The 25,571-nt window shown below is 41.2% G+C and overlaps 1 protein-coding gene and 1 long non-coding RNA gene across 3 annotated transcripts in view; one reads left to right on the top strand and one right to left on the bottom strand.

Moving 5' to 3' along the window:
* The window catches only part of stk17a (serine/threonine kinase 17a), a 107,682-nt gene that overhangs the window by 7,185 nt on the left and 74,926 nt on the right, over positions 1 to 25,571 (bottom strand). For both annotated transcript variants that reach the window (XM_043690162.1, XM_043690161.1), the window contains one exon: positions 7,344 to 7,470. In XM_043690162.1, coding sequence (XP_043546097.1) covers positions 7,344 to 7,470 — 127 coding nt within the window. The remainder of the gene's footprint in view (positions 1 to 7,343; positions 7,471 to 25,571) is intronic.
* The window catches only part of LOC122549927, a 35,835-nt gene that overhangs the window by 5,077 nt on the left and 5,187 nt on the right, over positions 1 to 25,571 (top strand). The window contains exon 2 of the long non-coding RNA XR_006311706.1: positions 18,936 to 19,019. This is a non-coding gene — a long non-coding RNA (uncharacterized LOC122549927). The remainder of the gene's footprint in view (positions 1 to 18,935; positions 19,020 to 25,571) is intronic.

Below are 25,571 nucleotides of genomic sequence, written 5' to 3' on the forward strand. Positions count from 1 at the left end.
CAACAAGCACCAAACTGCACTGGCATTATTATGCTCTGGCATTTTATGTGCTCATCCAGATACTTTGTCATACATACAGCATAGAAACAGACCCTGTGGTCCAACCAATCCTTGCCAAACATGACCCCAAACTAAATTCATCTCACCTGCCTGCTCCTGGCCGATATCCCTCAAAACCCTTCCTATTTATGTATCTATCCAAATGTCTTTTAAATGTTGTAACTGTACATGCATCCACCACTTCCTCGGGAAGTTTATTCCATATGCGAACTACCCTCAGTGTAAAAAAAACTTGATACCTACTGTCACCACTCTGTCAGGCAGCACATGCCAAATGTCTATCACCCTTTTGGTAAAAAGCAACTTTTTTCTCAGATCTCCTCTAAATCATTTGCTCCTCACCTTAAACTTACGCCCTCTGGTCTTAAGTTTAATATGGAAAAGATTCTCATGATTACTCTGTCTATATTTTTCATAATTGTATAGGTCAATCAGATACCTCCTCGGCCTCCTGTGCTCCAAGGAAGACAAATCCAGCCTATCCAGTCTCTCCTTATAACAGACTTTTTATCCCAGGCAACATCGTGATGAATCTCTTCTGCACCTTCTCCAGTGCAATCGTGCTTTTCTGGAGAGTATGAGGCAACCAGAACTACACACATTATTCCATCTGTGGCCTAACCAATGTTTTATACAGTTGTAACAAGATTTCCCTGCTCCTATATTCTACTTTCAGCTAATGAAGGCAAGCATCCACTATGACAAAGTGAGGAGTGCAGATGCTGGAGATCAGAGCTGAAAATGGGCAGCAGGTCAGGCAGCATCTAAGGAGCAGGAGAATCGACGTTTCGGGCATGAGCCCTTCTTCAGGAATGCATGTGCTTTTCCAGCAACACATTTTCAGCAAGCATCCACTATGCCTTCTTCACCACCCTGTCTACCCATGCTGACACCTTCAGGGATCTATGGACTTGTACACCAAGGTCCCTTTATTCCTCAGTATTCCCCAAGGACCTACCAATCATTTTGGATATCCTTCCCTTATTAGAATTCCCAAAATGCATCACCTCATACTTATCAAGACTAAATTCCATCTTCCATTGTTCTGCCCAATTTCAAGTTGTAGCCCGAGACCATCCTCCTCATTATCAACAACACCCCAATTTTCATGTTACTATTTATACCATCTCCATTCACATCCAAGTCATTAATGTGCATTACAAACAGAAAGGGCCCCAACACCGATCTCTGTGGTACACTGCTGGTCACAGACTTCCAATTACAAAAACAATCCTCTTCCATTAGATTTTGCCTCCTATTTGTAAACCAATTCTAGATCCAGTTTGCCGATTTGTCTTAGATGCAGTGAGCAGCTTTCCATGTAAACCGCATCAACTGTACTCTCCTCATCAATATATTTAGTCACTTCTTTTTCAAAAAAAACTCAATTAAAATAGTCATACAGGATCTCTCTCAAATCTATGCTGGTTATTCCTGATTGATCCCTGCCTTTCCAAGTATTAATTAATTCTGTCCCTCAATTTTGTTCAATAATTTCCTACCACTGATGTTTGACTAACTGCTCTGTAATTACCTGCTGAAAATGTGTTTCTAGAAAAGCGCAGCAGGTCAGGCAGCATCCAAGGAGCAGGAGAATCGATGTTTCGGGCATGAGCCCTTCAGGAATTACCTGGCCCATTCCTGCTTCCCTCCTTGAACAGAGAAACCACATTAGCTATCCTCCAGTCTTCTGGCACTTCACTTGTGGCCCGCAAAGTATTAAATATCTCACATTCTTAAGAACTAGTTCTAAAGAAGGGTCACTGGACCAGAAACATTAACTTTGCTTTCTCTCCACAGATACTTCCAGACCTGCTGAGTTTTTCGAGCAATTGTTTATTGTTTCTAATTTCCAGCATCTGCAGTTCTTTTGTTTTTTTTTAAATTAGGTATCTCCACCAGGGCCCCAGAAATTTCTTCCTTTGCCTCCTAAAGCAGCTAGGGATACATCTCATCAGGGCCTGGGGATTTATGCACCTTTATGCCCATTGAAACATTTAATACTTCCTCCTTTATTAACCTTAACATGTTTCAGAACTTCTCTACCCAAAAAGAAATCCCCGGCTGCAACATCTTTCTCCTCCATGAATATAGATGGTAAGTATTTATTTGAGCACCTCACCAACATTCACTAGCTCCATACACAGGTTGCCCCTTTGGTCTCACTTAGGCCCCACTCTTTCTCTGGTAATTCATTTACTCTTAGTATACTTAGAAAAAGCTTTGTAGTTTCCTTAATCCTATCTGCCAAAGACATTTTGTGGCCCTTCTTTGCCTAATTTCTTTTTTAAGCAACTCTCTATACTCTGAACTTTTGAAGTGCCTCCCCTGTTTTTAACACTGTACCTGACCTATGCTTCCCTCTTGTTCTTTATCAAACTCTCAATATCCCTTGACATCCAGTATTCGCTAGACATGCTGCCCTTCTCCTTCACTCTTCGAAGAACATGTTGGGCCTGAACTCTCACTATACTTTTGAAAGACTCCCACTTTCCAAATGTAGACTTCAACTGGGAGCAGCTGCTCCCAGTCTACGTTTGCCAGATCCTGTCTAATGACATTAAAATTGGCCTTCCGCCAATTTAGACTCTTCTCTATTCTTCGTTTCCATAACAACTTTGAAACTTAGAGTTACAGTCACTATCCCTAAATTGCTCACCCACCGAAACTCCTAACCACATGACCGGCTTCATTCCCAAGGATTAGGTCATGCATTGCCCCATCTCTACTAGGACTATCTATGTACTGCAGAAAAACTCTCCTAGATGCATTTTAAGATTTCCACTCGAATTCTTTCATGCTAAGACAATTCCATTTAACTTTAGCAAAGTTAAAGTCCCCTATGACTACAACCCTGTTTCTCACACAACTTTGTGAGTTGCTCCTCTATCTCCCTCTGACTGTTGAGAGGCCTATTTTATATTTCCAGCTAACTAATTGCCCTTTTTAAAAAAAAATTAAGCTCCATCCAAACGGCTTCCTTTGAAAAGCCTTCAAAAACAGCTCAGTGGTTAGCACTGCTGCCTCACACCACCAGAGTTCTGGGTTTGATTCCAGCCTTGGGTGACTGTCTGTGTGGAGTTTGCACATTCTCCCTGTGTCTTCAGGGGTTTCCTCTTCTGCCAACTTTAAAACCTAAACAGCACAAGCAAAACCCACCCCTACTCCCCCAGCAAGCATATTGACACATTCCAGTTCATATGCGACCTGTTCAACTTGTACAAGCCTGCCTAATTCAGAACTGTTCTAATCATCCAAAAATCTAAAGCCCTCCCTCCTAGAACATCCCTTTAGCCACACATTCATCTGACCTATTTTCCCTTTCCTATACTAAGTAGTGCGTGGCACTGAAAGTAATCAGAATTTAGCAGTCTTTCTCTTTAACCTACCATCTAACTCTCGCAATTCCTGTTGCAGGACCTCATTTCTTTTTTTCACTCATGTTGGCAATACTGACATATACCAAGATTGCTGGCTGTTTACCCTCCCCCTTCAGTATGTCCTGCAGCCGCTCGGAGACATCCCTGACCTTAGTACAAGAGAGGCAACACACCATTCGAGAGTCTCATTTATTGCCACAGAACTGTCTGTCAATTCCCCTTACAATCAAGTTACCCTAACACTGAAGCTCCCTCAGTCTTTTTCCTCTCCTGCTGTGCAGCAGAGCCAATTGTACTGCCACAAACACGGCTGTTGCTGCTTTCCCCTCAGATCCAACCCCCCAAAAAAAACAATATATGTGTTTAACAGGGGTCTGAACTTCCTTCAATATTTCCTAGAAACTAATATTAGTCATATAGAATCAGTAGGAAAATGTCTACACATTAAGCAAGTCAGTCAGAAGGTAGGGATAACTCACAAATTTGAGATTCCCACAAGCAGTGGAGTTTAAACAGGTGCATCCCAATTTACAGCTGTCAGTTGGAATACAAGAGGGAGAAATGGGAGGTTATACATTTGGCAGGAAGAATAGAGGAGCTGAATATTATTTAAGTGAGAAAGATTGCTGACAGCTGCAGAGCAGAGGGGTTTAGGAGTCCTCATCCATGCATCACAAAAAGCTAGCATCCAAGTTCAATGGGTAATCAGAAAGACAAATGGAACATCAGCCTTTATTGCAAAGGGAGTGGAGTATTATTATAGGAAGGTTTTGCAAAAACTATACAAACCATTTATCAGATCACAGCAGGAATATTGTGAACAGTTTTGGGCTCCTTGCCCAAGAAAGGATATACTGAAATTGGAGGCAACCAAAGTGGTTCACTAGGCTGATACCAGGGATGGACAGGCCGTTTTATACGGAAAGGAGTCGACTGGGCCCGTACTTGTGGAGATATACAAGAATGACAGGTGACTTCATTGAAACACTCTTAATGGACATTTATTAGAGAGGAGGAATTGTGAATCCCCTCAGAAGGCTCTTCAGGCAGAGTCATTAAGGATTTTCAAGGCTGGGATTGACATATTGTGAATCAGTCAGGGAATCTAGACTTATTATTAAAGGGTAGGAAAGTGAAGGTAACGATTATTAATTAGCCAAGATCTCATTGAATGGCAGAGCAGACTTGATAGGCTGAATGGCCCATTTCTACCTTGATGTTTTATAGTCTTCAAGTAGGGAGCCAGTTGTTGACGGGCATAGCAGTAGGTAACTTCATCCTGGAAACAAAGGTCAATTGGTAACTATCAGTAGGGTGACAATGTAAGGGGCACATAATTCTGATGAAAGGTATTTTGATGTCGATGGAAATGGGGGTTGCTTGGGGCAGGGGAGTTTGAAAGTGGGTGGCGAGCAGGAGATTTGGAGGTTCAAGGTCTCAGTGGGTAGGGGTTTGGCTGGACCTCTATCATGGACTTGCTGTAATTTTTCTATTTGTTAAAAAAATAATATACTCCAGGTAACTGCAACTCCAGGTATCTCCCAGTCTGATGTACAGAGCTAAGGGTATGACTATGAAGTATGATCACATTAGAAAGATTTAATTGAAACTAAACAGATTGCACATAGGGAATGTGTGTTCCAGGCCACCAATGTTGAGAATAGGCCAGTTGATGGTGTAGCTGGAGCAATTACAAGTTTGAAGAAAAATTTAACATGGAATGGAACAAACAGAAATCATCAATTTGTGGTAATTAGCAAACCACAATATTCACAATTCTGGTATATTGAATAAAGAATCAATCCTACTTAAATATACTGGTAGTTTATTCCAGTGACAATTTAGTATCTATATATTAAAAAAAAAAGAGTTAAACATATGATGGTTACTCAAAGTAGTGCTGCTAACTTAAAATAAAACATGGTTTGTGTAAATGATGGGTTGCTAACATCTCAGTTAAATCGCTAACCGTGCCAGGTCAAGTCAAATTCGGCATACAGGCAATTTGGAGTTATCATTAAACTTGAACAGGATGATTTTAAGGATTTAAATCCTAGTCTTGACTCTTATTTAAGCCTTTTAAATCCACTAAGAGCCAAGCTGCAGATTGGAGTTAGTTCCAGCCTGGAAAGCACAACTCTCTGACTGGTCATCAAGCAGAGTTGAAAGCAGTAGAATAAAAATGTATCAACTGAGACCACAAGAGGACAAATGTTAAGAAAATCTAACTGTATTGAACAATAAAGTGGAGCAGAAAATGCTCAGGAGGACGTAGACTGTGGAGTAGGCGTGTGTCAGATGTAATTTAATGCAGAGAATTGTAAAGTGATACATTTTAATAAGCAAAAGCAAAATAAGAGACAACATAAACTAAATGGTACAACTTTAAAAGGAGGTGCAGGAATAGAGCCACCAGCACAAAAGTACGCAGACAATTCTTTTAAAGTTGAAAAGGCTGCTAAAAATCTACATGGGATCATTGACTATTAATAGAAGTAGGTTGAAATCTTCGAGGAGAAAGTGAGGTCTGCAGACGCTGGAGATCAAAGCTGAAACTTTATTGCTGGAACAGCACAGCAGGTCAGGCAGCATCTAGGGAACTGAAGAAGGGCATGTGCCCGAAACGTCGAATCTTCTGTTCCCTAGATGCTGCCTGACCTGCTGTGCTGTTCCAGCAATAAAGTTTCAGCTATTAATAGAAGTGGCATACAAAGAAGTTACACTCAACTATTATTACATAAAATCGGAGGAAGAGTCATTTGACTTGACATGTTAACTCTGATTTCACTCCACAGATGCTGGCAGATCTGCTGAGCTTTTTCCAGCAATTTCTGTTTTTGTTTATTATTACATAAACACTGTTTACGGCTTGTGCTGAAGTATTTTAGCTAATTGAGGGCACTACACACATTAGGAAGGATGTTAAGTCATTAGAGAGAATACAAATGGGATGTAACGACAGTTGCTATGTGGTTGAATGCCTTAATTAAGTGATGTGGAGGTGCTGGTATTGGATTGGGATGGACAAAGTTAAAAATTACATAACACCAAGTTATTGTCCAACAGGTATATTTGCAAGTACAAGCTTTTGGAGCACTACTCTGTTGTCAGGTAGCTACCTGACGAAGGAGCAGGACTTCAAAAGCTTGTACTTCTAAATAAACCTGTTGGACTATAACCTGGTGTTATGTAATTTTTAACTTTAATTAAGTGGAGAGACCAAAGAAGCTGGGATTCTTCTTAAAGCAGAAAAGATTAATAAGGGTTCTGACAGATGTGATCAAATCATGAATAGTCTTATTAAAACAAAAATGAACAACTATTTCCAGTGGCACAAGTGATAGTGACAGGAGAATACAGATTTAAGGCAAAAGAAACTATTTTAAAAAACACGACAATTTGTTGTGAACGTGAATACATTGCCTGAAAATGTAGCAGATGTCATTGTAATTTTTGTTTAATACATGAAGGGAAAATCTATGGGGCTGCAAGAAAAGAGCAGAATAGTGGCCTACAAAAGAGCAAGGAGAGCTATGATGAACTGAATGGCCTTCTTCTGTGCTATATCATTATCTTTCATAGACTCAGAAAAATATAAATATTGAACAAGTGATACTATAATAAACTATACAATGAACAAAAACTGGGACATTGAGATTCTGTGATCTGCAACACATGAAAGTCACAGTATATTTTAATAGACAATGTTTGCATGGATAGGTATTCTTCTGCATTTAGAGTCTTCTGAAAAATAAACACATTGAGAGTTCATCTAGTTACAAGAGTCCACTGCAGGAAATGGTGAACAATGGTGCCCACAGTGAGATTTTGCAAAATTTATAAATCCCTTAAGTTATAAAACTGAACCATTTTCAGTTTGAGTGAAACTTAAGAATAACCTACCCACATATTCAGGTGTTCCCATAATTTCTCTAAGCTCTTCATTATTATTGACTTGTCGTGAAAGGCCAAAGTCAACTATCTTTATATCTCCCAGAGGTGACACACTCGTCAAAAGGATATTTTGTGGCTAGGATAGAAAGAAAAAAAAACATAGGAATTAGGTAGTGATCAAAAAGAAACACAATAACAAAAAGTAGTTTTAGTTGTGTTTTAACTATTTAAAATGATTTTTATATAATTTTCATTATCAAAGCCTGACTTGTTACAATATTCAACAACCTAACAAATGTTTAACTGCACACAGACATTATTGGACAATTTAAAGGCAATATAACAAAAAGTTTGAAATTTTATAATATACTATACTTACTCCCCACTTGAAGAAAAACAACTCTTACATTAAAAATAATATGGTATAAATATGACTAAATCGACATTAACAGTACCTAAAGAATAAATAAAATTTACAGCCCAGGAACAGGTCCTTCAGCCCTCCAAGCCTGTGCCAATCCAAATCCACTGTCTAAACCTATCGCCCAATTCCTAAACATCTGTATCCCTCTGCTCCCCACCTACTCATGCATCAGTCCAGATGCTCCTTAAATGAAACTACCATGCCTGCCTCTACTACCTCTGCTGGCAACACATTCCAGGCACCTACCATCCTCTGTGTAAAGTACTTGCTGCATATATCCCCCTTTCACCTCTTACCTTGAACGTGTGACCTCTTGTTATTGAATCCCTCACCCTGGGAAAAAGCTTATGTCTATCCACCCTGCCTATACTCTTCATGATTTTGTGGACCTCAATCAGGTACCCCCCTCGATCTCCTTTTTTCTATTGAAAACAATCCTAACCTACTCAACATCTCTTCATAGCTAGCACCTTCCATACCAGGCAATATCCTCGTAAACCTTCTCTGCACCCTCTTCAAAGCATCCACATCCTTTTGGTAATGTGGCGACCAGAACTGTACACAGTATTCTAATTGTGGCTGAACCAAAGTCTTGTACAATTTTAATGTGACCTGCCAGCTCTTATACTCAATACCCCATCTGATGAAGACAAGCATACCATATTCCTTCTTCATCACTCCATCCAGCTGTTCAGTCACCTTCAGAGTACAATGGACCTGAACTCCCAGATCTCTTTGCTCATCAACTTTTCCCAAGGCTCTTCTATTTATAGTATAGTTCACTCTAGAATTAGACTTCCCAAAATGCATCACCTCACTTTTGCCTGGATTGAACTCCATCTGCCACTTCTCCACCCAGCTGTCCAGTCTATTGTCCTGTATTCTTCGACAGTCCCCTATACTTTCTGCTACTCCAACAATCTTCATGTCATCTGCAAACTTACTGATCAGACTAACAATGCCCCCCTTCTAGATCATTTATGTATATCACAAACAACAGTGGCCCCAGCACCGATACCTGTGGAACACCACGAGTCACCCTTCTCCATTTCAAGAAACTCCCTTCAACATACTACTCTCTGTATCCTATTGCTCAACTAGTTCTTTATCCACCTAGCTAGAACATCCTGCACACCATGTGACTTCACTTTCTCCATTAGTTTACCATGGGGAGCCTTATCAAACACCTTACTAAAGTCCATGTATATGACATCTACAGCCCTTCCTATCAACTTGGTCACTTCCTCGAAGAACTCTTAAGTTGGTAAGATCCGCACGCATAAAACCATGTTGCCTATCATTGATAAGCCCATTCTTTTCCAAATAAAAATAGATTTTATCCCTCAGTACCTTCTCCAGCAACTTTCCCACCACTGGCATCAGGCTCACTGGTCTGTAGTTACCTGGAATATCCCTACTACCCTTCCTGAACAGGGGGACAACATGAGCAACCCTGCAGTCCTCCCGCACTTCACTTGTGTTTAAGGATGCTACAAAGATCTGTCAGGGCCCCAGCTATTTCATCTCTCGCCTCCCTCAGCAACCAGTCCTGGAGATTTGTCCACCTTAATATCCTTTAGCCTACCCAACACATCTTCCCTCCTTATGTCAACATGATCCAGAGTAAACAAACATTCATCATGTCCCTGTCCTCAGTAAACACTGATGCAAAGTAATCATTGAGAATTTCACTCATTTTCTCAGGTTTGACACACAACCTTCCCTCCTTATCTTTGATGCACCAACTCTTTCTCTAATTACCACTTGCTTCTTATATATGAATAAAAGGCTTTGGGATTCTTCTTAATTCTGCTCATTAAAGTTATTTCATGACCCCTTTTAGCCCGCTTGATTCCTTGTTTAAGATTGGTCCTACTGTCCCAATATTCCTCCAGGGCCCGTTCTATCCTTAGCTACCTGGACCCTTTTCCTCTTGGCTACTCGCACAATTTCTCCTATCATCCACGGTTCATGAATCTTACCTGAGAGTTAATAGATTGGATTTCAATTTGTTGTTGCTGTAATCATAACTAAAATATATATGGTCAAGTTTTCAGAGTAATTTACTTGTGAAAAAATGTTTTACCTCAACGCCATACAGGTTTAGCAAACATACAATCATGACATGATATAATGAAAGGAGCAATTTCCTCTTTTTAACTTACATAACTTCAATGAACCTGACTTCTTTCTCTTTCTGTCTAAGTCTTTCTCCTATTTCCATTGGCTTGACTCAGCTATCTCAGCATTACTAACTGTCAAAACTAAATGTTGATTACTAATCCCAATCAGTGATTGAGACTGTGACATTGATTAATTTGTCAAATCAAAAACCCTGACTCGCTTTACTAATAGACAACCTGCTACTGGCAGACTTCCAGTTTATTTGCAACTTTGACATTTTTTTCCTGACTTTCTCTTGGAAACGTAGGGGACATTTGGACGGTGAGGTTCATCATCCTTTCCTTCACTTAGATTTCCTCATTCAAGCAGATGATCCATGTGACAATGATGCACACACTCTGCAACTTTCATTAGATCATAAAATTATGGAATTTCTACAATGTGAAAGCAGGCCGTTTGGCCTGAGTCCACACTGACCCTCCAAGCATCCCATGCAGACCCACTCCATATCCTATTCCTGTAACCTGCATTTTCAATGGCTAACCAACTAGCCTGCAGATGCCTGAATATTATGGGTAATTTAGCTTTGGCCAATCCACCTAACCTGCACATTTTTGGACAGAGGTGAAACCAGAGCACCCGGAGGAATGCCATGCAGACATGAGGAGAATGTGCAAACTCCACACAGACAATTGCCAGAGGATAGAATTAAACCTGGGTCTCTGGCATTATGAGACAACAGTGCTAACCACTGAGCCACTGTGCTGCCGTAAGATATATAAATACACTCTGCCTCTTGCAGTAACGTCAATCACACATTCTTTTCACCATGATCTTCTGGCCACCATCAAGTGCCAAGCTTGATGTATCTTAATGCATTTCACTTTGTCTTGCTTTTCTTTGGCTTTGTTACTGATATCAAGCTTAAGTAAACTTGATCCTACCAGCATTTTTCAACACAAATTCAAATGTTGAACAACTCATTGTACAACCATGGGGGTTATCTTGCAAGAGAAGAGAAAATTGACTAACCTCTATTGACAGAAAATATACAAATTACTGTCTGCCTCATCACCTAGCATATACCCTTGTAAAGATCTTTTCACAATCTGTAGCCTTCCTTCCAGACAACGTTGAGATGTGTGATGAGTTTTCGTTTCAGTTTGTGAAGGTAACTATTTCCAAAAAGAGGTCAGGAAGACATTGAATAAAGTGACCTAAATACATCATATCAAGAAAGCATGTGATTTAGCAAGTGCCTAGCCAGATACTTGTGACGTTGATACTTCCAAGGAACAAGAATAGGCCACTTGGCCCTTCAAGCCTACTCCACCAATCAATAACATCATGATTGATTACTTTTAACTTCAACTCTACATTCTTGCATATCTTGAGAATGCATTAGCCCCTTGGTAATCAAGATTCTATCTCCTACTGTCTTAAAGATATTTAAAAACTCTGCATCTTTATGATTCCTCATTTTTTGAGGCAGGGAATTCAAAAGGCTCTCAACCCTCAAAAAGAAAGAAATGTTTCCTCATCTGTCTTAAATGGGCAATCCTTATTTCTCGACTATGACCCCTAGTTCTAGATCTGAATTTCTCAGCTGAAAATCCTTCTCTTCAATACCCTTTAAAGGAATTTATGAAAATCTTTTTTTTAAAGCACAAGGTGGAAATATGGAGCAGATAATTTCAATTTCTTTAGAACACTTGAAGTGTTTACTCTGTTTATGATGTACAAAAAAAATTGCAATGACGGTAGATTAATTTATGTTGATCTCAGAAGAATTAGGATTCACTTTCCTGCTGACAGATGAAATGTTTTTCAGTTCAGCAGAACCATTTCACCCTCGCAGAAGGGCAGATCAGTTCGGAAAGTCTCCAAGTTGTGAGAGTTTGTATAAACTTTTGCAAGTGGTCAGAACTGAAAAGGTATTTAGTTTGTTAGAATTCAAAGGAGCTCCAAGGCTATCAGAACTTAAGTCTTAAAACTATTTCAGTGGTCCAAAAATGAAATCTGTAGAGACTGGGCAGCACGGTGGCACAGTGGTTAGCACTGCTGCCTCACAGCGCCAGAGACCCGGGTTCAATTCCCGCCTCAGGCGACTGACTGTGTGGAGTTTGCACGTTCTCCCCGTGTCTGCGTGGGTTTCCTCCGGGTGCTCCGGTTTCCTCCCACAGTCCAAAGATGTGCAGGTCAGGTAAATTGGCCATGTTAAATTGCCTGTAGTGTTAGGTAAGGGGTAAATGTCGAGGGTATGGGTGGGTTACGCTTCGGCGGGTTGGTGTGGACTTGTTGGGCCGAAGGGCCTGTTTCCACACTGTAATGTAATGTAAAATGTAAAATTAATTAGAAATTAAAGCATTAGGATTGAAATGGTGTTTCACTGGGATTCAGTACCTGAAAAAGACAACCCATATTTTTGCTGTTTATGGTAAGATATTTTCATATGAATGAATATATACATTAAATATATAGTTTGTGTATGCTTATGTAATAAACTTTTGTTCTTGTGTCAAAAGAACATTTGCAGCCTCGTGTGAATATATTCAAAGACTAACCACCATGGATTCTATCTGCAAAAACTAAACTTACATCTATCACATCAGATTGGTCTCATATTACCCAAAGCTGAGTTCATAATAGGTGCACTCAATAACTTCTCACCAGCTCTTCAAATTCTTGATCTATTTTTGGATCTACCAAAAAATAACATCTTGCTTTTGCTTTTATGCAGAGATATAGGCTACTGCCCAACTCTAATTGCCCAAGTTGTGGAGACACTCGCAGTGCTGTTAGGCAGGAATTCACAGGATGTTGGGCCAATAGTGTCAGAGTCATAGAGATGTACAGCATGGAAACAGACCCTTCGGTCCAACCCGTCCATGCCGACCAGATATCCTAACCCAATCTAGTCCCACCTGCCAGCACCCGGCACTTATCCCTCCAAACCCTTCCTATTCATATACCCATCCAAATGCCTCTTAAATGTTGCAATTGTACCAGCCTCCACCACATCCTCTGGCAGCTCATTCCATACACGTACCACCCACTGCGTGAAAAAGTTGCCCCTGAGGTCTCTTTTATATCTTTCCCCTCTCACCCTAAACCTATGCCCTCTAGTTCTGGACTCCCTGACCTCAGGGAAAAGACTTTGCCTATTTACCCTATCCATGCCCCTCATAATTTTGTAAACCTCTATAGGTTCACCCCTCAGCCTCTGACGCTCCAGGGAAAACAGCCCCAGCCTATTCAGCCTCTCCCTGTAGCTCAGATCCTCCAACCCTGGCAACATCCTTGTAAATCTTTTCTGAACCCTTTCAAGTTTCACAACATCTTTCCGATAGGAAGGAGACCAGAAATGCATGCAATATTCCAACAGTGGTCTGAAGGAATGAAGATATACTTCCAGGTCAAGATGATGTGTAGCTGGACGGAAACTTGCAGGGGATAACATTTACGTGCATGTGCTACCTTTAACCTTTGAGATACCCATAACCAATGACACGCAATTTCCTAAGTGGACAATCATACTAGTTAGTGAATGATTGCTGAATATAACCACGATGGAAGGTGATGTTGGAGGAGCCTTGGTGAGTTACTGCAGTGTACCCTGTAAATGATACAAACTGCTGCCACTGTGCAATGATAGTGAAGACAGCAGATGCCAGTCAAGACAGATAATTCGTCCCAGTTGGTATCAAAGTTACTGAAGTGTTGCAGCAACTCCACCCATCAAGACAACTGGAGAGTATTCCATTGAACTCCCGACTTGTTTCTTCTGAATGGTGGATAGGAACAAAATGATATCCAGCATCTGCAGTATTTTGTTTCTATAATAAGATGGTGGACCTTTCTTGGGATAACTGGAGTTGCTTTGCTTGCCACAGAATACCTACTCTCTGACCTACATTTGTAGCCACTGTATTTCTATGGCTAACCCAATTCCATTTCTGGTCAATGCAATTCCCCAGGATATTGATAGTGAGGGATTCAGCAATGGTATTCTCCAGCATATTGATAGTCAGGGATTCAGCAATGGTAATTCCATTGAACATTAAAAGGTGATGGTTAACTTCTCTCATTCTCTAAGACTCATGGAGCATGTTTGGTACTTGCTACTTATCAGCCTAATCGTGGATGTTGGATGTTTGAACTCTTCTTTGTTCAATTCTCACATGAAGCCTTCAGAGGCATTTTCCAATTACACATTGTGCTCTTCTCACTGTGTACCTGAACTTGGTGTGAAGATGGAGCAATCTTTCCAACTGCTCAAAATATCCTCAGTATTAACTTCAGAGGTAGTAAACAGTGTGCCATAATGTTCTTCAGTTCTTAATTTAAAAAATGGAATCTAAAAAAAGAATTACATCCATCTTCATTAGCTTTCTGTTGTTTATTGCACTGAGTAAGAATGACAAGTACTCACCTGCAGGCAGCCATTATTCAACAACTTTATTTACACCTCCCAGAGAGAGCGAGAAAGGGCAACACAACAAAATGTTAAGCTGTTACAATGGATGTTTTAAGCAAAAATTAACTGAAAATTTATAGCAAGTTTAACTTTCTAGTGTCCCCACAATTCACGAAACGTTAGCTGTCTTTTTTTTTGTGTGGGGAAAAGCAGACTGAATAGACTACCAAAGCTGGTCCCTTCACATGTTATCACTTTATTCAGTGACCGCATGTCGCAAGGACATATGGAAGCATTACTGACTAAATGCTCATTGACATCACTGTTAAATTAAAACATCTCAATCTCAATTTCTCCCAAAATGTATTTAGAAAGGGTTCCTTCTCATCTCTGCCCAGCACCACCCCCCCCGCCACCAATTCAAATTGAAAAGTTCTGGATATTCATTGGCTTGAATTAGAACCAACGCAAACAGGATAAGCTCATGAGACTTGTCATGGATTTATTTGACAGAACCCAGATTAAAGTGCCTGGACCGAAGATAATGACTGTGCTTTACATCGATAAATAGGGGAAACAGATTTTCTGAAGTCAAAACTGTAACTCATTTTTTTAGTGAGGTCATGTCTGGACTGTTGATAGAAAGTAATTCAAATCCTAGTCAGTGAACATGAGCAACCATTATTATGGGTGTACACTATATACAAGAGATGATAAGAGCAGACATTAGATTACTTAGTGTGGAAACAGGCCCTTTGGCCCAACAAGTCCACACTGACCTGCCGAAGCGCAACCCACCCAGACCCATACCCCTACATTTACCCCTGCACCTAACACTACAGGCAATTTAACATGGCCAATTCACCTAACCTGCACATTTTTGGACTGTGGGAGGAAACTAGAGCACCCGGAGGAAACCCACGCAGACACGGGGAGAATGTGCAAACTCCACACAGCCAGTTGCCCGAGGCGGGAATTGAACCTGGGTCTCTGGCGCTGTGAGGCAGCAGTACTAACCACTGTGCCACCGTGCTGCCCACATGTCTAGAAACCTATGTTCTTAGATCCCAGTGTCATCTTACGATAACATACATGCTCAGGTTTCTTTTATTAGTGAGATATAGTTAATGTTAAACTCCACATGACTGTAGGGGCTTCATGATGATTGACACATTGAGTGACCAATATCAGTGTGTGCAGGTGGGGCAGTAGGACACTGAGATAATATTGCCAGAAAATGTACACGTAGAATTGAAACTCTCTGAAGATTGTTTTCTCATCTGTCTACCAATATCATTGTAAAATTATTCTCTCTTTTAAGGAATATATCTCCACCTTTCCTTTCAAGATTGACACAGATCAGTAGATTAACTTCAAGATGGAACCACTTACAGTTTAAAACCGAGAAATGGCTGCACAGTCCTTTCTCCCACGTTGACTTTGTTTAAAGCCTTTTCCTGCATTTATTTAAAAATGGACTTTTACTCACCAGCAATTTTAGGCTGTGTTTGGAATTTTAATGATGGCAGGAGCCATTCAAAAAAAAATATTTGGAGAGTGATAGTCCATAAAAGGATTACAGGCATCACGCTCCATTAAGGAGATAATTAATTAGGCATAGCCGGAGGGTAACCACCCCACAATGTACGGTGGCACAGTGGTCAGCACTGGTGCTGTGAGCCAGATTTAATTCCACCCTCTGGGGACTGTGCAAACTCCATACAGTCTACCGATGTGCTGGTTAGGTGGTTTGGCCATGCTAAATTGCCCATAGCATGGAAGGACATGCAGGTTAGCTGGGTTTGCCATGGGTAATGCAGGGTTACTGGGATAGGGTAAGGGGGGAGGGGGGGGGGTGGGATGCTCGTCGGACGGTCAGTGTGGACTCAATAGTCTGCTTCCACACTATACGGATTCTATGATTCACAGAATACAATAAGGAAACAGGCCTGTGTAAACTACCACAGCCACTAAGGGGTTTGAATCTGCACTATTAGCTTTATTCTGCATCACACTGTAGTCATCTAGCTAACTAACCACAATACACAATATCTATTATATTTAAAATCTACTTTGTTTTGAAAACAATAGTCTTGCAAATATTAAATATTTCTGGACCCAGATTCAATTGCTTCTTGTAAATTATATAAGAATTTCTTCATGAATGACAGATTTTGCTTTCTAGTGCTGGCTTGCTCTCCTCCTTCCTCCAAGTTTAGTTTTCTCTGTCTACCTGACTGCACTGCACTAAATTACATCATTGGCTAAGCTAGCCATAGATACAGAAAGGTTTTAGTGAATCTAAAAGTCGGTCATTTAGTGCAGGTGAGCAGAGGGGGCAATAAGGCTGGAGGATGGAGAAAGTGATTGAAGACGTATTAATGTCCATTTCTCACTTCCAAGCTTGGAAATTTCAAAGACTTGGAAGATAAAATCCAAGTAATTAAATGCTGAAGTTCTCTCCATTTAAACATGCGAGATGGGCTAAAAAGGGGAGGGCTGTCCGCTCAGAGCTGAAAAAAAATTCAAACATTCTGACATTCGAGATACCAGGACACTTGAAGCTGACACTTGGTTCTGTGTGCAGATGTAGCTGGGTGGCAATAAGTAGTAGATTGGTTCATGATCTATTGACCAGTTATTGATGACAAAAGCTTTTTAACCTGCCAACAAACATGTGATCAGTTCTCGGGTAACAGAACAGCTTGGGGCAGTGAGCAAGTTAGAGAGGTATATTGAGAAGTGGCTTCTCTATACTCAAAAACTTACTTTAAACTTGGAAAAACAAGTTTCCTTCCTTCAGCCATTGCAGAGCTGTGGCATTTAACCAATAAGGCAGAGATAAGGTCAATATAACGTACGTGGAAGCATTGGGTACTTTGAAATGCAGTAAAGTAGACAAGTCACAAAGGCCAGACAGGATCTATCCCAGGGTACTCTGAGAAGCAAGGAAGGAAATAGATGTGGATTAATAGATACCTTTGCATCCACTTTGGCCTCAAGCAATGTTCCAGAGGACTGGAGAATGGCTAGTGTTGTTCCTTTGTTTAAGAAGGGAGACAGAGGTAATCCAGGTAATTACAGGCCAGTGAGCCTGATGTCAGGATGCTGTTGGAGAAGATACTGGGAAACAGGATTTATTCTCATTTGGAAGCAAATGGACTTGTTAGTGATAGGCAGCATGGGTTTGTGCAGGGAAGGTCACATCTCACCAAATTGAGGAGATAACTAGAATGATTGAGGGAAGGACAGTGGATGTTGTCTACATGGACTTCAGTAAGACATTTCATAAGGTATCTCCTGGCAGGCTGATACAAAAAGGTAGAGTCTCATCGGATGCAGGGCGTGCTGGCTAAATGGGTACAGAAGTGGTTTGGTCATAAAAGACAGAGAATGGCAGTGGAAGGGTGCTTTTCAGAATGGAGATCAGTGATTAGTGGTGTTCCGCAGGGATCAGTGCTGGAACCTTTGTTGTGACCTGGAGGAAAATGTAGGTGGTCTGATTAGTAAGTTTAAGGATACGTACAACAAGACATAAATTTATTAAAGATTTGAGCAAAGAAACAGATGCAGTTTAATCCGGACTAATGCGAGGTGATGCATTTTTGAAGATCAAATTCAGGTGCGACTTATACAAGAAATGGTAGAATGCTTAGGAACATTGCTGTAGAGAGGGTCTGGTCATACAGGTTTAACCAGATCCCTGAAAAATGGTAACACAGGTGGATAAGGTGGTCAAGAAGGCACACAGCACACTGGTCTTCATCGGCCAGGGCATCGAATATAAAAATTTGCAAATTATGTTATAGCTGTATAAAACTTTAGCTAGGCCTCATTTGGGACATTGCATGCAGTTCTGGTTGCCACACGATGGAGGCTTTGGAAAGAGTGCATAGAAGGTTTACCAGGATGTTGCCAGGTTTGGAAGATTTTATTAGGACGGAAGGTTGGATAAACTAGAATTGTTTTTATTAGAAAGACAGAAGCTGAGGTGTGATCTGATAGAGGTATACAAAATTATGAGAGGTTAAGATAGGGTGGATAGTCAGAGGCTTTTTCCCCAGGTGGAAAGGTCAACTACAAGAGGTCACAGGTTCTAGGAGAAAAATGCAGGGAAAGGTTTTGACATGGAGGGGGTGAGTGCCTGGAATGCATTGCCAGTGGAGGTGGTGGAAGCAGGCACGTTAACAATGTTTAAGGCATATCTTGATAGACACATGAACAGGAAGTGAGCAGAGAGAAAGTAACTGCATATGGGCAAGAAGTATCAGGTTTAAATAAGGACTAGGAATTGGTACAAGTTTAGTGACCGAAGGGCTTGATCCTTTGCTGTGTTGTACGTATTCTTTTATAGTGAACCAGCCACCTCGTGTCTCTTGCAAATTAATGAAAGCATCTGGAGAAAGACAACTGAATACGAGCATTCTGACTAGCATAAGAATCTCGGTATTATCTCATCAACCCTCAATTAAGATATGCTTCCCAGTTTTCCTTTGCCCATAACCTATTTTTCTTGCTCTGTGTGTGCATGTGTGTGTAAAGGGGAATTTATAAGGGGATTAGAGTTTTAATTTATAGTGTTATGTGCTGATGGTGTATAATAGTTTACCTGTAGCTAGTGTCTAATTATTTACAGAGCGTCTTCCAGGGACTTCCCTTGGAGCTGGCAGCAGTCGGAGGCCGGAGACTCAGGAAGCAGTAAAGAGCTAAACAGCTTCTGGTAAGAGGGAGCAGGAAATCCCAAAGTGTTATTGCAGCCAAGTCAGTAAGTGATTGGCTGATTGAAGGTTGAGTATAACTTTTTAATTGTTTACTCTAATCAAATAGCCAGTTGGCATTTCTGTTCCTTCTAGTTAACTTTTAGTGTGTGTTAATGAGAATTCGATTTAGATTTTTATTAAGTGGGGAGTGTTTGGGTTAATTAATTAAAGGGATATTAAGCTAGCACCTTCAAGTAGTACGCTCCACCTGCTCCATCAGAGTTCTTGGGCGCTGATGGCACCGATGAGCAACGCGTGTGCAGGAGATGCCATCAGTAACTCCAACTTGATAGCCAGGTTACAGAGCTTCAGTGAGGTCTGGAGGTGATAAGCATCTGGGAGAATGAGAGTTACATGGAGAGTTACACAAAATAAAAGGGTGCAGGAGGATAGGGAATGGGTGGCCATCCCTTGCAAGTATAAGGAGAGGCAGGTACTGCAGGAGTTCCCTAAGGCTGCGCCAATAACCCACTGGTACTCTGTGTTGAATTCTGGTGATGGTGATAATGCCTCAGGGAATTTCAGCCAAAGCAAAACCCACAGCACTGTGGGTTGCTCAGCTGCAGAGTAGGGAGAAAAAAGCTATTAGCACTGTAGTGATAGGTGACTCAATCGTTAGGGGAGCAGACAGCTGCTTCTGCAGCCACTCTCGTGACAAAAGGATAGTGTGGTGAGTCCCTGGTGCAAGGGTCCTGCAGGTTACTGAGTGGCTGCTGAGGGTGGGGAGGTGAAACCAGTCAGTAGTCGCGGTACACGTTCGTACCGATGACATGGGTAGGAAGAGGGATGAAGTCCTGATAGCTAATGAGGGATTTTAGAGAAGATATGTAGCTCAGATTGTGGATCAGATTGTACATTTGCTCGCTGAGCTGGTAGATTTTTTTGTCAGACGTTTTGTCGCCATGCTAGGTTACATCATCAGTGAGCCTCCGATGAAGCGTTGGTGTTCTGCCCCGCTTGCTATTTGTGTCTTGGTCTGTTGTGGTGAGTGATCTCATTTCTTGTTCTGTTTCTGAGAGGTTGGTCAATGGGGTCCAAATGGATGTATTTGTTAATGGAGTTCTGGTTTGAATGCCAGGCCTCTCAGAATTCCTGTGCATGTCTTTGTTTAGCCTGTCCTAGAATGGATATATCGTCCCAGTCGAACTGGTGCCCCTCTTCATTTATGTGTATGGATACTAGTGATAGTAGGTTAGGTCTTTTGGTGGCTAGTTTCCTGCCTGTCTGTCCAATGTAATGTTTGTTGCAGTCCTTGCAGGGTATTTTGTATATGACATTCGTCCTGATGGTTGTTGATACAGGGTCCTTTAAATTCATCAGGAGCTGTTTCAGTGTGGTGGTAGGTTTGTGAGCTACCATGATGCCTAGGGGCCAGAGTAGTCTGGTTGTCATCTCCGAGATGTCTTTAATGTATGGCAGGGTGGCTAGAGTATCTGGGTGTGTTGTGTCATCTTGTTTAGGATTGTTGTGTAGGAATTGGTGAACTGCACTAATTGGGTACCCATTGTTCCTGAATACATTGCATCAGTGCTTTTCCTCAACAATGTATTCAGGAACAACGGGTACCCAATAAGCGCAGTCCGCCAATTCCTACACAACAATCCTAAACAAGACGACAACAAACGCAGAGACTCTCGCTACCCTGCCGTACATTAAAGACATCTCGGAGATGACAACCAGACTACTCGAGCCCCTAGGCATCATGGTAGCCCACAAACCTACCACCACACTGAAACAGCTCCTGATGAATTTAAAGGACTCCGTATCAACAACCAGCAGAACAAATGTTATATACAAAATACCCTGCAAGGACTGCAATGAACATTACATTAGACAGACAGGCAGGAAACTAGCCACCAAGATACATGAGCACCAACTAACCACCAAAAGACATGGCCAACTATCACTAGTAACCATACACACAGATGAAGAGGGACACTAGTTCGACTGAGAGAATACATTCATCCTGGAACACACTAAACAAAGACACACACTGGAATTCCTACAGGCCTGGCATTCAAACCAGAACTCCATTAGCAAACACGTTGATTTGGACACCATTTACCAACCTCTCAGAAACAGAACCGGAAGTGGTAACACCTACCGTAACTGACCAAGACACAAATAGCAAGCGGGGCAGAACACCAGCGCTTTATCGGAGGCTCGCTGATGATGTTACCTAGCATGGTGATGAAACGTCTGAGAACAAACCTACCAGCTCAACGAGCAAACTTACAACACGATGCTTAACCTGAGCTACGGAGGGAATTAGGAGCCAGGATGAAAGCCGGGACCTCAAACCTCTCTAGATCACGAACTGTGCCATGTGATAGTAAGACAAGGAATTGGCAGATTAGACAGTTTACTATGTGGCAGGGGGAGTGCTGTCTGGGAGAGAGCTATAGACTCCTGAATAACTGGGGCAATTTCTGGGGGAGGTGGAATCTGTCCAAGAGAGGGACAGCCTTCACCCCAACAGTGACCGGACTGATATTCTTGTGGGTGGTTTAGCTAGCACTGTTGGCTGGACTTTAAACTAGTTTGGCAGGGAGATAGGAACCAAAGGGGAAGATCTGAGTAAGCTAGACTGGGTTAGAGCTTAAGGAAAACAAGAATCAACACAGTAAATAAAAAGCAAGAAGTAGCTGAGCAGTGTAGCACTGAGGTGAGTGGAAACCGAGTAGTGACAGAAAAAGTGAGAATGTTTGAAAACAAGAAGGTTCTTCTGGTAGAGGTGTTAGGATTCAAAAGGTATGAAATCTAGCATCTGGGCACTTTACCTGAATGCTCACAGCATTCAAAACAAGATGAATGAGTTGACAGCACAAATCATCACAAATGGATATGATTCAGTGGCCATTAAAGAGACATGGGTGGTCACAATTGAGAGTTAAATATCCAAGAGTATCGGACTATTTGGAAGGACAGACACAAAGAAAAGGGAGCTGGCGTAGCTTTGATATTTAAGGATGACATCAGGGCAATAGTGAGAGATGATGCAGATTCTATGGAGAAATGAGTTGAATCAACAGGTGTAGGAATTAGAAATGGTAAGGGGAATAATTACTGATAGGTGCGGTCTGTCAGCCACTAAATAACAACATCGTGGTGGCGTGGGCAATAAACAACTGGTTCGGCAGATATCATGGGGTGTTTTAATCTATATATTGATTGGTCAAACCAAGTTGGTCATGGCAGCTTTGAGGAGTTCATACAGCGTATGTGACTTAGTTTCCTCAAACAGAATGTAATGGAACCTACGACAGAGCAAATTATCCTAGATCTGACCCTGTGTAATGAGACAGGAATAATAGATGATCTCAAAATTAGGGATCCTCTCGGAAGGAGCAATCACAGTACAGTTGAATTTAAAATACCGTTGGGAGGGTGAGAAGGTAAAATCCAATACAGTGTCTTATGCTTAAATGAAAGGAGACTGCAATGGGATGGAAGAGGAGTTGGCTAAGGTAGACTGGGAGCAAAGACTATACGGTGGGACAATGGAGGAACAGTAGTGGACCTTCAAAGCAATTTTTCACAGAGCTCAGCACAAGTATATAACAGTGACAAGGAAGGACTGTAGGAAAAGGGAAGATGAGCCATGGATAGCAAAGAAAATAAAGGAAGGTATCATAAAGGAAGGTATCAAACAAAAAGCAAATGCACACAAAGTGTCAAAGTTTAGTGGGAAACTAGGGAATTGGAAAATCTTTAAAGGTCAACAGAAAGCCATGAGAAAAGCTATGAAGAAAAGTAAGATAGATTATGAGAGTAAACTAGCTCAAAATATATAAAGTGAAAAAAGCCAATGTCTGAGGTAAACAATGGTCCTTTAGAGGATGAAAAGGGGGATGTAATAATGGGAAATGAGGATATGGCCCAGGCATTGAACAGCGGAAGAAAAAATAACATGCCAATAATTGATGACAAGTACATTATAGCAGATGAGGACCAGAAACAAATCATTATCACTAAAGAGCAGGGGGCAAGCTAATGGGGCTACAGCTAGACAAGTCCCCTGGTCCTGATGAAATGTATCCCAGGGTACTAAGTGATAGCGGTGGGAAATAGCAAAATGTGCTTGTGGTAATTTACCCAAAATTTGGTGAACTCTAGGGCTGTTTGGCAAATTGGAAAACAGCAAATGTGACGCCACTGTTTAAGAAACGAAGCAGACAAAACGAGGGTAACTATAGGCCTTGCTAGCTTAGCTTCTGTAGTAGGGAAAATGTTTGACTCTATCAAAGAAGAAATAATGAGCCATTGGGGTAGAAATTGCCACATCGGGCATACGCAACATTGGTTCTTGAAAGGCAGGTCATATTTAACTAATTTACTGGAATTCTTTGAGGACTTTATGAGCAGACTGGATAATGGGGAACTGCAGATGAGGTATATCTTGATTACGGAAGGCATTCGACAAGGTCACATACAAAAAGCTGCAAAAGGCACAAAAGGTAAAAGTGCACAGTGTTCCGGGTAATGTATTAGCATGGATAGAAGATTAGTTAACTAATAGAAAGCAAAAAGTGGGGATTAATAGCTGTTTGTCTGCTTGGTGATCAGTGGCTGGTGGTGTGCCTCAAGGATCAATTTTGGGACCACAATTGTTTACAATTTACATATAGTTGGGGACTAAGTGTAGTGTGTCAAAGTTTGCAGATGACACTACAATGAATGGTACAGCAAAGTGCGCAGAGGAAACTGAAAGTCTGCAGAGGGATATAGATAAGTTAAGTGAGTCAGCAGGGGTGTGGCAGATGGATGACTGCAATATTGGTAAATGTGAGCTCATCCATTTTGGTAGGAATAACAGCAAAGTGGACTATTATTTAAATGGTGCAAAGTTGAAGCTTCCTACTGTGCAGAGGGTCCTAGTTGTCCTCGTGCATGAATCACAAGGCGGCAAACAGAATATTGTCCTTCATTGTTAGAGGGATGGAGTTTAAAAGTTTGATTTTTCTGGGACACCTCATGCCTAAGAATGTACAAAAATCCCTGCCTATTTATACAGAAAAGAAACACGCAGTCAGAGATGCTGCAGCTGTATAGGGAGTTGGTGAGGCCACACCTGGAGTATTGTGGAAAGTTTTAGTCTCCTTATTGAGAAAGGATGTACTGGCACTGGAAGGGGTGCAGAGGAGGTTCACTAGATTGATTCCAAAGTTGACAGTGTTGTATTATGAGGAGAGATTGAGTAGACTGGGACTATACTCATTGGAATTAAGAAGAATGAGGGGCATTCTTATAGAAACATATAAAATTATGAAGGGAATAGATAAGATAGGTCCACGGAGGTTGTTTTCACTGGCAGGTGAAATTAGAACGCGGGGGGGTGCATAGCCTCAAAATAAGGGCAAGAAGATTTAGAACCGAGTTGAGGAGGAACTTCTTCACCCAAAGGGTTGTGAACCTGTGGAATTCCCTGCCCAGTGAAGCAGTTGGGGCTACCTCGTTGAATGTTTTTAAGGCGAAGATCGATAAATTTTTGAAAACTAAAGTAATTAAAGGTTATGGTAAGCGGGGCGGGGGGGGGGGGGGAGGTGGAAATAAGTAGAGCTAAGTTCATAAAAAGATCAGCCATGGTCTTATTGAATGGTGGAGAGGGTTTGATGGGCTAGATGGCCTACTTCTGCTCCTGTTTCCTAATGTACTTGTAATAAAGAGAATCTTCCTAAGAACACAAACCTGATTTGTGTTTCCTGTCAACCTGAGTCTGAAAGTCAGGTAAATTGTATGCACCTTTTTTTCTCTTAAGCATCTTTGACTTTTGGGACAACTCCACAAATAGCAGGGCTTGATTTTCTAGTATGGTTCACTGGTGAAATGTGACAAGATACACAAAAGGAGAAAGTGAGGGCTGCAAATGCTAGAGATCAGAGCTGAAAATGTGTTGCTGGAAAAGCGCAGCAGGTCAGGCAGCATCCAAGGAACAGGAGAATCGACGTTTCGGGCATAAGCCCTTCTTCAGGAATCAGGGCTGAAGAAGGGCTTATGCCCGAAACGTCGATTCTCCTGTTCCTTGGATGCTGCCTGATCTGCTGCGCTTTTCCAGCAACACAAGATACACAAAAGTACATGTAAAATACACTGCCCAGCAACTATGGCAACTGCCAAGGTTTTTAGTATAACTAAGTCTTTTTTTAAGCATTGACACAAGATACAAGCAGATGTTCCTTTAGAGAAGAATATACAAGTTATAAATAGACTATTGATGCTTTGAACTAAATATTTTGTTTTGCAAACACAACAAAGAAGATACTGTATTAATTTCTAATATGTCATCTAAATAAATAGCATCACTGACTCAGTGTATCCAGACAGAACAGGAGTTTTTCTCCATTCTTAAACTCAAGTAGATACACAACAATAACAGTGGCTGACAAAAAATACCAATAGCAACCAAAGTAGATTCCTTTGGAATGCAACATTTATATGTCTTTTAGTGCCACCAAGTGAGATAAGACTACTGTCAAAACATAAGTGTGATTTTTTTTGAAAAAGGGAGGTCA

The sequence above is a fragment of the Chiloscyllium plagiosum genome, chromosome 5 (genome assembly GCF_004010195.1).
Source record: "Chiloscyllium plagiosum isolate BGI_BamShark_2017 chromosome 5, ASM401019v2, whole genome shotgun sequence".
NCBI classification, from domain to species: domain Eukaryota; kingdom Metazoa; phylum Chordata; class Chondrichthyes; order Orectolobiformes; family Hemiscylliidae; genus Chiloscyllium; species Chiloscyllium plagiosum.